Source organism: Corvus moneduloides, chromosome 6, assembly GCF_009650955.1.
Source record: "Corvus moneduloides isolate bCorMon1 chromosome 6, bCorMon1.pri, whole genome shotgun sequence".
NCBI classification, from domain to species: domain Eukaryota; kingdom Metazoa; phylum Chordata; class Aves; order Passeriformes; family Corvidae; genus Corvus; species Corvus moneduloides.
Window position 1 is genome coordinate 27,220,639 of NC_045481.1, and position 12,132 is coordinate 27,232,770.

The window sequence follows — 12,132 nt, forward strand, 5'->3', positions numbered from 1 at the left end:
CTTTTGCATAAGGCGTTGTAATAGCCACCTGGGGATTTATCCATCACTAATTCACCCAAACCCCTTCTAGTCTTGTGGTCTTTACATCATGGTGAACGCAGCTTTGTCATTCCAGAATGTACATTATGAAAGCACACTGAGTTTATGCTCAGTATTTGAAGTTTGCATAGTTTTTATTCTTAACAAGAAGTACTAACTTCTCTACATTTTCCCAGCACGTTTTTTAAATTTATGTAATTTCTCTTCCTCAGAAATGTTCTAAGCTAATCCATTCAGTTCATCTTTATCCAAGAATTACTTTTACTGCCATATGTATTATCTTTTCCAATTCTTTTCTATTCTGAGAAAGGCTGAACCAAATTGCAACCAGTATCCAAATTGTACATATACATGGCATTATGTAATAGCATGATTTTTCTTCCTCCATAACACTCTATTTTTTTTGGTTTTTGCTTGCTTGATAGCAAGTATGGAGAGTTTAAGTTTTCAGAGAGCTGTCTGTGATGATTTCCAAAGCCTTTTCCAAAGTGACAACAGCTACACTAACATTTAGACTGCTGGAAAGTCATGGAGTGTCTGCTAAGAACATCCACAGCCAGATTCTGCTATGTTCTGTCTGTGTTTCTGAATACATGCCACAATCACAGCAAGCCTGTCTCTCCCCAGTTCAATTCCTTCCTCTACAGTGCCCAATGGTACTTTAAGGACTCCTTCTTCATTACAATAGCTAAGACTATCATTCCCACACTTATCTTTATAAATTTGGTGATCTATATATTTCTCTAATTTTATTCCATGGATTGATTCCACGGATCTGCTGTACCTCTTTTCAACCCCTATGCTACAACACAAGACTAAAGGAACCACCAATTTACTGATCCAAAACATTAATTTCTATGTACACCTAGAATGCATGTAATTACCAAGCAAAAAAGTCAAACTCTAAGTAAGAATCTAGCACTAACTTTACTTACATAAAACACACTTAATGTGTCCTTTTCAACACTGACATTTAAAGACATATGATATTCAATTCACACACTGAAAACCAGAACCACAAATAAGTTTCTAACTGCTTCTTGAAATAAAATAATTTATAGCATATTGAAATGTTCAATAAACAATAAGCAGTGTAAGGAAGTAAGCAGTACTTTTAGAAAGACTCTTATAATAGGAAGCTCTCCAAAGCTGAATTAACATTTCTACAATTTACACTAACTGATTATTAAACAAGGCCTCAATCATTTATGAAGTGCCCCTCAAGCCCATATTTTATGGCCTGTTCATTTTGAAAAAAAGAACAAGAGACTACAATTAATATGACATTACAAACATGCCTAGGAAAAGGTAGGTGCATTCTTTGCTTCATTAAAAATGGGTGACAACTGAAGCATTGTAGTTTTCCAGGCATATAGTACAGCTGTTTAGTCACTTTGGGTCTGGAGAATGCAGATGGAGTAAGTGGAGCAGCGTAACTATCGTACATACCCTGGCATCTTGGTCCTACCTGCATTGTTTAGGAATTCTTTTTATAACTCCCATGATGTTTCCTTTGAAGAGACAACTCATTAGCCATACAACCCAAGTGCACAACATGTGTTTTATGAGTATTTCAAAACATATTTGTTTACAGTTTTCAGTGATTCTCTCTACTACTACTATTTCTCTACACTACTAACTAAATGCATCTGCTCCTCCCCTGTTTGGTAGTCAGTCTTCCATTAGGAGAAATGACTGATGCCTGTTTTACCCTCTTGAGTTTGTTTCCTCCCTGTTGATTAATTTCAAAGTTACAAAACACAAACCGGTGTACAGTCTCCTAACTACTGAAACCAATTCTATGCCAGTTTTGAAGTGATCACAGAAGGAATTCTCAGGAGATCATCTAGTGCAACCTCTTGCTCAAACAACAGTCAACATAGAATTTAGATTCGGATGCTTGTCTAAACTTCCCTTGAATGTCTCCAAGATACCCCACAACCTCTCTGGTTAACCTGAACCAGTGCTTTAATAACCTTCAGAGCAAAAGTACTGCCTTTCTTTTTAATCAGAACCTCCTATATTAGTGACACTGCTCTTCAGTTCTTTCGCCTGGCTACACCTTATCAGTAACCTCCTCATAGGTATGGGAAGCCGCTTCTGGGGGCCTCCTCAGCCTCTCTCTCCAACCTGAATAAACCCACATATTAGGAACTCCAGCCTCTGACCTCTTTTTGCCAGACTCAAGTTTGTCAACGCCTTTCTTTCAGTATTTCAGATGATGTCCAACAAGTGCAGAGCAAAGCTTAGTAACCACTTCTGCTCTGTAGTGCCTGCCCTTCTACTGGGACAGTCCAATACAGAAGGCATGATCAGCCTATTATCCACCATGACTGCAAGATTCTTTTCATTAGCACTGATACGGCGCCAGTCAAGTCCTCAGCGTGTACTATTGCAGGTGTTTAGTCCTTGCAATTCTAGTTGAAGGCATTTGTCCTCAATGAATTCCTTCAGGTTCCTACTATCCCATTCCTCCAGCTGGGATATGTTCCCTTGAGCAGAAGCCCTGGTCTTAAATACATTAACCACACCACCCACTCTAGAATCACTCGCCAACTTGATGAGGGTACAAAATGTGTTGTATAACTATTTAAATCTATTGTTACTGTACCTATCCAGAAACAAAAGTAGCAGAGGCATGGCCCATGTGTGTTTTTTGCTAAACATAAAGCTTCATGGGCAGTTGGGTCAACTTAACTGAACAATACGACTGAAAAAGATGGTCTAACTCCCTGCCTCATCAATCACTGTTTCTGTCCTTCCCTTGCTCCTGCTCCCTGCCTTGCACTTGTTTTGGCACATATTTGACCCGTAACTTACCAGCTGTAATACTACACAGCAGGACTTTAATCATTTTTGCTGATACAGCTTTTCAAAACAGCGAACGCCACTGATTCAGAGACATCTGACAAGTACCCAAAGTAAAAAGTGGCAGAAGCATACAGCAGGAGAGCATCTTTCTGGCTATTATACTATTTCTTATGAAATTACGCTGAGAATGCCAGCTCTCATACACCAGGCCAGGGGGATGTCCGGTTCTGTTCTCTCTGTCCAAAACACCAAGCTCCTAAAACCCTCTAGCTCTCCCAAGCCCCTTGAATAAAAGGTAAGGTAAACAACCTTGGATTTCCGGATTTTCCAGCCACTAGGAATATATTTCAATGATTTACCTGACATTTTTACCACAAGCAGCACTGCTGATTCATTTTCTTCACCTATTTCTATCAAACCTCATTCTCTGGAGACAAACTTTGCCTTATCTATACTGTCAGTGTAAAAATCTGGCCTCACTGCAGATACAGCATAAAAGACCTTGGTGTAACCTAGGTTTGAAGGAATCACAGAAGGCAATATTTTTTTACTTGAATTACCTCCAAAACTGAATTTAGCAGCATTACAAAAATGGTCTCAATATCAAAAGCAGTAATTATTGTACATATACCAAGTACACAATTTTTAATTTCTCTTATAGCTCTCCATAGAAACCATGTGAGATATTGACATTTAACTCTGTCAAATTCCTTCTTCCATCTTTATTCCATTCCTTGTCTCATATTAATTGAGTAACTAAATTATTAAACCACAAATTATTCTAGTAAGCCTCTCTTTGCTAAATTATTTCATGTACAATTAACAATCTATTAATATTATCAGTTTTCTATGAAGTACGGAATTTAAAACTTATAATCTGCTCAATGAAGTACATGGATAGCAATATTCTACAAAAAAATTTAAAACATTCGAAAGCTCAGAGAAAAAAAACTTTAAAATACTGATATTAAAGTTGAATATCTTCAAGAGCTATATGTACTAAATGGCAAAACTGCTAGTATTTGTAATGTTAATTTGCTGTCTCCTTCCTTGGTAAACATAATGAAATGTGATCTATACCAAACTTTCCACCAATGCCTGAACAAATACAAAAAGTAAACCCAAAAAAATACTGAAATATTAGAAAACCCCTCATACGCTAATAGTATCAGTTAGCATAAGTCATCTTGCCTGAATTATTTTAAGTTTGGGAAAAGTTAAAAATCAACAACAGTAGGTGCTGAACAGTACACAAACAGTACATGGAATAGTTCATCACTAAATTCAGGGTGTGTATAACAGCATAAAAATGTTACTAACAAAACACTCAAGCTACAAAGTTGGCATAAACATGTACACTCTTTACACTTACAATCGAACATTCAGTAAATATTTTTCCATTACACTGCAATACAAAATTCAAACCATATTAACATTTTGTTGAAGACATTGAATTAGCCTTCAGAAATCTGCTCCTCTCTCTCAAAAAAAATTATCAGCGTATCAGAATATCTACCTTATTCTCTCCATGATAATTATTAGAGAAACACAGAATTCATGCAATTCATACAGCTAAACAGTTTAGTTTCAAAAAGTATCTCAATTCTGCTGCCTATATTTCAAAAAAATGAATTGCCCTAAAAAAGGTAATGGTCTACATTGGACTTTTTTTTTTTTTTAAAGAGCAGGTAATCTTTTTTCTAGTATGTCTTAGCATAGCACCATTACTTCTACACAAAAACAGCCACTACAATTTTCTTAAAAATTAAAACTCTAGTTTCCCTGCTAAATACATTTTCATAAACCTAGTTTGCAGAAAACTAATATACTTTAGAAGTTCATTTCAAATGATGCAACAAAATTAAGTTCTCTTGAGTCCATCAGGAGAAAGCAAAAAACAGACCAGAACAACTGTATCATCAAAATACTCTTTTGGAAGCCCATAATCAAAAATGGCTACCAATGACAAAGAGTCAATTGAAATAGCTGCCCTCATAGGCAAGTTACAAACTGATTTGCAAAGGTTGTGACAGAGGTAAAAGCATACAAATATCATACATGTCACTAGTGACAGAAAAGTGTTCATATAGTCTGTAAAAGGTTACAGATAAGATCACAGGATCTTTACAAAAAAATCAGTTTTCCTGAAAACATTATACATTTATACTAAGATGTTTAGTGGAAAACTTCGTAATTCACCATTGGCAAGTCACTTACCTGAAAAAAAAAAATCTTTTGATCATCTTCAGTGAACCAAGAAAGAGCTCTGACAACCAAACAAAATATTACTCATCCTGCTATAATTACAATGAATTCAAAAATTAAAGGCTTGGATAGAAAAAAGGTTTTCCTGTAATCATGGACAATGCAGAAACACAGAAGCAAAGTTTGTTTACAATACTTAGCAAATTTTTCCTTCCTTCTTATCCAGAAGTGCCAGTGGTATAAAATTTAAGATGTTCACACATGATATTGTGCTATTTTTTTTTTTAAATCAATAGATTCCAACAAGACCATTATGTGCTATTGCTGCTTCATACCCCCAGTACCAGTGACAGTGCAGACTGCTCTGAAATGGAGGTTCTGACATATATTTACAGCTTACCAGCTTTAGATCTACTCAGGTATTAACCACTTTGCCCCCCAGTTTCTGCTTCCAGTACTATCAGAAGATTACAAGGGGATTCAAACTCTGTATTATATTTCAAAAACTAACTGGTCGGCTCCATAAAGCTAAACCAATTTAGAAGAAAGCTTTTTGTTGAAACACACTAAAGAGGAACACAGAGACAATAACCTTCACCTGCAGGCACAGACTTAGGATCCCTGATCTTTACCAGATCACCCTTTACATTGACAGGAACAATACGGCTTCTTCAGAAGAAAAAAATCTGTTTATTTACAAAAGGCTAGAACTTTTAAGTTCCTGAATTTACTTTAGTTTTTCCAAACTGTCCCTCTTCTACTGACAAACACTTTTTTTTGTGAGGCTATTCCAGAATATTATGGTAAAACAAAAATCTGATAGTATTTTCTGCATGTGCTCGATTCTTTAAGGTTTATGGTGGAGCAAGAATCTTCAAAGACACTTTAAGGTGCTATTGTCTCATCTAGGCATCTGAAATACAGAAAACTTTTTCACACTGTGTACTTTCTAGCCTCGGCCAAAATTTAGTCTCGGTACAAAGCATTGCCTTGCATAATTTCATGAGACAGAAAGAGGGAACATTAAAAATTAAGATAAGCCCTTCAAACAGAGATTAATCACAGCTTCACAAATTCAGCCACAATCTAAATTACATAGGAAGAAGCTGAACTCCATGAAAGTACCTGAAAAGGAAATGCTAAACAATTATATCCTCTGTAAGAGAAAGATACAGATTAGCCAAACTGGAAAAGACTGCACTTCTTGATTAAAAAGACCATGATAATAAACACTGGTAATTCAGTGCAGTTCAAATTGACAGCAGGCTGACTTGCTAATAGACAGAGGAGTACTGAATAACTCCCCAGGGCCAAGCAGCTTTATCATAAAGGAACGGTACCATTCTGAACTCCAGCCTGGAGACAGTAGGTCCTGACTTGTCTTGTGCAGACTGATAAATCTTCAAAACTGTATTTGTGGAATTTTCTCACAGTCACAAAGTCAATGATGTGAATCTATCTCAGTACAGGATTTGAAGGCAATGCAAGTGAACATTCTCCTCTCTCAAAGGTAACAAATACATTCTATCAGAACCCTGCTTGAACCTCAAATGCCTACAGCATATTAATTCAGTATAAAAATAATACACCAAAAATAAAACTCCCACAGCCAACTATGGAAGCTGAAAACAACACCAAAACTACTTACACAGAATCCAGAGTAAGAGAAAGAAAATTGTAATACAGATCAAAAGTAGAGGTTTTGTTCTAAGTGCTTAAACAAAACTAGCAAGACAACTACTGTCTTCACAGTCACTAAGTATGCAGATGGCACAATGTTTGTCCAGCTTACATTTATGGCCAGAATTAAAATTCTCCAGCAGTATAGCAGCATCCCAGGATGAACTAACATATATGCACCTAACAGTGAAGTTGTGCCTTCTGAGTCACCACTTTTGAGGAGACCCTACATTTTGAACACACAGCAGCTAAACCAAACATTTTCCCAAGACAGACCACCAGAAAAGATGTCCTGAATCTTTCAGCTGGTCGCACGGTTTGACAATCATGAAGAAAAAAAAAAGACAACAAATAATGTTTCCACACTCTTATAGTTCTCTCTCTCACCCCACAAGCTGGTGAAAATTCTTCAGGACAAACACCTTTTTTTAGAAAGTTTACCACAAAGACAACAATATTTTTAAGCAAATAAAACCCTTAGAACTGGATTTGTAATTTTGTTGTTTGAAAGTATTCTTAAAAAGTGAAACATGCTCAGATTAAGTTATTGCTAGATTCTACAAACTCTTGAAATTGGTCTTCAATACCTGTTAATACCTGTTTCATATAGCTACACATAGTAGCTGTATGTACCCACTTTTAAAGAACACCAATTCCAACAGTGACTCACCCATAATTTATGCTGGTTTGTTTTGGGTTGGGGTTTTTTTTTGCTACAGAAAACAGCAAACACAACATATATATATATGTTAAACTGCCTATGCTACTCTACTACTCCTTGCCCTTCTTCCTCCTTTCCCATTTTTAACTGGGTGAAAAAAAAAAAGCAAAAAGCAAGAGGGAAGAAAATACAGCTCTTACCTTTAATCCATAGAAAGTAAAGGTTAAAGACAGACCTATACAAGTATCTCTGACTCTGAAGTGCCTGAGGTTTAGGTCACCTAATTTTTTTATTGCAATAATGCAGTATGTAAGTCTTTAAAAACAGCTATTAGGCTTACCAGCTGTGGTAATTCTTTTGGAAACACTATTCTTACAGATGGCAGTAAAACTGAATTTTATTATAAGAAAAAAAACCTTTCAGCTTTACTCTGGCTAAAACTGCTACTGTCATCTTACAGCCAAAATTGTATTAGAGATCTAAGCAAATTAGAAAAAAGATGCTGTTTTACTTTACACTAAACAACATCCAATTGCAGACACACATCAAAAGATGGTCCTGCATGTTTCAGCTGTCACACTGTCATCTACTTTAAATACAGCAATATAGCATTTATAAAACTTCAGAGCAAGCAGGATCTACACACTAACTGAAAAACAGTGCTCACAAAAACAAACAAACCAAAAAAAATCCCCCCAAAACCCCAAACAAAACCCAACCACAGGTCATTCCCAAACCTCAAAACAAATCCCCACTCCTAACTGTAGTCTTCTGTTGGACCAGCAAAATCATCCTACTTGCCTCATGGTCACACAGTAAATAGGCTGAAAGCAGGGACAAACACACAACCAGGAAGCCAGGGAAAAAGGAGAGAGAGAAAACCATACTGTGAAATTACATCTTAAATAGATTAACATTTTTCATGGAGAATTACACAGTGTTTAGAAAATAATGTTTCTGTCTCTGTGACAAGTTAGAATGCAAAACTAGGTTCACCTTCAAAATCAAGAAAGCAAGCTGACTAATCAAACCAAGTCAGAAGCCATTTCAAGTCCCTGTTTTCTATAATTGGAAAAGGCGGATTTCAGAGCTTTTAAATATATGAAAGAAAATGCAGTGGCAATAGTAAGACATGTAAGACTGGACTGCCATTGGGTTAAACGTCATTTGGCATTAGACAGTGATACAAGTTTTTTAAATTACAGGGAACATGTTAAACTTCAGACATTTGTCAAAAAGTAATTAAGTATTTGTATAAATTAAGTCAAAAAAAAAATCACATATTAAGCACACAATTTAGAAAACATTCTTTCTAAATGTGCCTAACTCCATGTATTTATTTATAGTAAAAAATTCTGTAAGTACTTTATAACAGAAAACGAGAGGCTTTACTTGTTATGCAAAATGGGCAAGTCTTTCCTCTAACAGTCCTCCTATCTTACCTGTATCTTCAATGAATTGCACACATTTTTCAACAAACAGAGGTATTGGTTTCTCGGGTGTAACCAAATCCTGTAGGGGCATCCCAAAGTAATTACTTTCCCAGTTTCTACGGATTGGAGGATTGAATGTCTTAGTTTTCTTTTTCGGCTACAACAAAACAGAGTTATTTAAGTAATATTCAAGTAAAATTTTAACCAACTCATATTTCAATCATTCAGTAAACACAACCAGATCATATATCTATCAGACATTAAAATTCCTCTACAGCAAACTGAATGAATAAAAATTAAATGCACTTTTAAAATGATAAATTTATAAATACTTAATTATAAAGTAATAATACATTAGATACAAAGCACTCAACTTCTAAAAGTTTTGATCCGTTTTGTATTACACTAGGAACAGGATGACCCAATATATCAGTAACTGAAAGACCACAGGAACAGAAGTAAAGACACCACTTGTTTAGAGTGCTGTGACAAGTCTTTCAGCACAGCTCACAGGAATCACATCCGAACCACACCTCCTTATAAATTGTCAGGATAAAACTCCGGTGTCATATCACCAAAACAAGGCTGGTGTCTTATGCATATATTTAAAGATACTAAACAATCTTTATATTGCGACTATACAAGAAACATGACAATGGAGAATGACTAACAATCAGTCTTGAAGTTAAAGTTGCAGGCACTCCTATTATGCATGGATGCTTTGTTACAGGCATAGGATTTTAGCCAAAAGGAGGTTTGCACACAATCAAATCTAAGATGGAGAGTTTCATACGGAATTTTCCTGTTTTTATTTTTTTTTTTTCCACTGAGAAGGACTTGTATCAGTGGAACTGATAAACCAGCCTTGGATGATTACAAGAGTTATATTGTATCAGATACCATAATGCATTCTGAATATTGATGAAAATATAAAGTACATCAAAAATATTTATTTAGGCAGCATCCAGCTCAGATGAGCAACAGCTGAAAGGGCCAAGCTGAAGCTAAACAATGTATAAAACTCACTGAAAACATTTTTGTCAAATGTTAAACAAAAGATCATTTTAGATACATATATTAAGGCGGTAAAGAAAGGAGAAACAACTCAATTTTTTTTCCCAGGGTGTTCACTGCACATCTTCACCATCACAGAATAAATGAAGCAACACTCAAGACTGTGTATTTAAGATCAACAAGATAGAAAAAGACTCTGTGTGTCTCTTGGAAAGCAGTCAGGCAAATGGAATAATAAACTAGGACTCCACAGAAATTTTATGAAAATTATGAATATTATCTGTGTAGAATACCTGGACATAGTATGAAATACCAGACACAGCTACAAAATCGGACTAAATAGTGCTCTTTTCCAATAATTGTCCTGCTTTTAGAAGAAAGGTTGCAAGGGACTGTGATATCACGTTTGACATTATGCACACACAAATGCAAAAAGATTTCTTAGATGAACTCTTTACTTGAAAACAGTTTAATCCCCAGTTTGGAAAGTGAAAATTTGTCTAAAGAACTTAATGAAGCATAAAGAATAAAACAATAAAGAGAAAAAGGAGAGAACCCTGAAGTCCTTTTGCAAACTGGTCTAAAGGCAGAGTACAAGATATGATCACTGCAAGACTATTCCATAAACATGAAATTACAATTTCACAAGGCCGCTACAACAATAAGTTTATCAGCTGTTTCTCATTATGTATCATTATGTATTTTGTACCTCTCCTGGCCAGTATTTATTAAAATATCTCCCTCATTATTTTCCTTTCTTTTGGGGTATATGAGTGCATAAACTCTCCACTGACAGCATAAATCAAATCCTCCTGCAAATAACACTATCTACATGATCTTTACAAAAAATACTTCTGTAAATTAAAAACAAAACTTTAAGGCATTAAGAAAAACCAACATGCTACTTCCTGATTTTAGACTTCCACACCTTCCTGAAGTTGTTGGTCTAGATTTCTTAAGTGGAGAACTTGTTCTGAACAAAAAGGTGTACTGTGCAAAAGACCTAATCTTTGCCAAAAGACCAATCGGCTTCAGGGAAAAAAATATGGGTCTTATTTCTAACAAAATTAAGTCTTAGTGAAAGCCTTTCTTTAAGCCCTGTTCCCCACTCTGAGAAAACACCTTTTTTTTCTGATCTATCAGACATAGAATGGAACTTTCAGATTTTCTAGTCAAGATAGTAACTACCATTTAATTTTACGCAGAAAAAATTCTTTTAAAATATCTCTAATGAAACAATAAACAGAAACTGTTAAACATTAAATTATTCATTTAGTTAAACAGCACCTGAGTAAGGTGAACCATAATTCCTAGATTTTGGCAAAGAGATTATGATTTTGCCCCAGGTATTTTTAGTTCAATCATCCTCCCAAAACACCTACGCCCGACAATGCAGCAGTCACGTAATACTGCATGCAGCAAGTACTAATCTAGGCACAGCCAAAACCAATTTTGTATGCTTCTCCTACATCATCATAAAAAAATAACTAATAGGCACCAAGTTAAAGAAGACAAGAACCAGCACAAAAGTTTTGTGACTTAAGCCTAGCAAAAAGCTCATTGTTTCACATACCACTGTTTTCCTGCTAGTAATTAAAATACAGGCCCAAGACCATGAAGTTGAAATCCTTCGTTTTCGTATAGATCTGTGGGGCTTTGTATAATTGATTGCTGCACTTACGTTGAGCTTTCAGCATGGGTTTCACCACTTGCTTCTTGCCAAAGACAACTTCTCGTCATACCCTAACAGATTAATGCCAAACTTTCAACTGATCCTTATATATTTTGGCAGGAAAGCATTATAACTCTGATAATTCCAAACTTGCCTTGCATTGCATTTACTTGCAATACTGCTTTATTTTGCAGTACTTCAATCACCAAGATACATGTTGCAAAAGATTAGCTAAAGTCCTCTTAACATAAGACAAGGTAAACACAAAAACAGTTTAGCATGGCACAGTATCCAATTCTTGATTTCAAAGAAATATTATTACAAAGAACATTAACTTTGAAAATATAGATGTAAAGAATACCCAAGCTTAACCTCTTGACTGCAGGTACTAGGGAACCAGCTAAGTAACACTCATCATCTAGAGAGAAACTAGGCTAAGACTTTAGCCGGTTGTGAGCCTTGAGGGTATAATGCACTTAAATACAACCTTTTAAAATTAACCTAGAAAACTAAAAACTGCCAAAATCCTATCAAGTCCCTTTATGGATGGGCTGCTTACTCTAGCAAGCCCTCTGTTCAAGACAGGCTTTTTTTTCCTCTCACTGCCATCCCACCAG

General features: G+C 35.6%; 1 protein-coding gene across 4 annotated transcripts in view; it reads right to left on the reverse strand.

Moving 5' to 3' along the window:
• Window positions 1-12,132, reverse strand: part of ARHGAP5 (Rho GTPase activating protein 5) — a 47,802-nt gene that overhangs the window by 14,214 nt on the left and 21,456 nt on the right. For all 4 annotated transcript variants that reach the window (XM_032110648.1, XM_032110645.1, XM_032110647.1 and 1 more), the window contains one exon: window positions 8,839-8,986. In XM_032110648.1, the coding sequence (XP_031966539.1) occupies window positions 8,839-8,986 (148 nt within the window). The remainder of the gene's footprint in view (window positions 1-8,838; window positions 8,987-12,132) is intronic.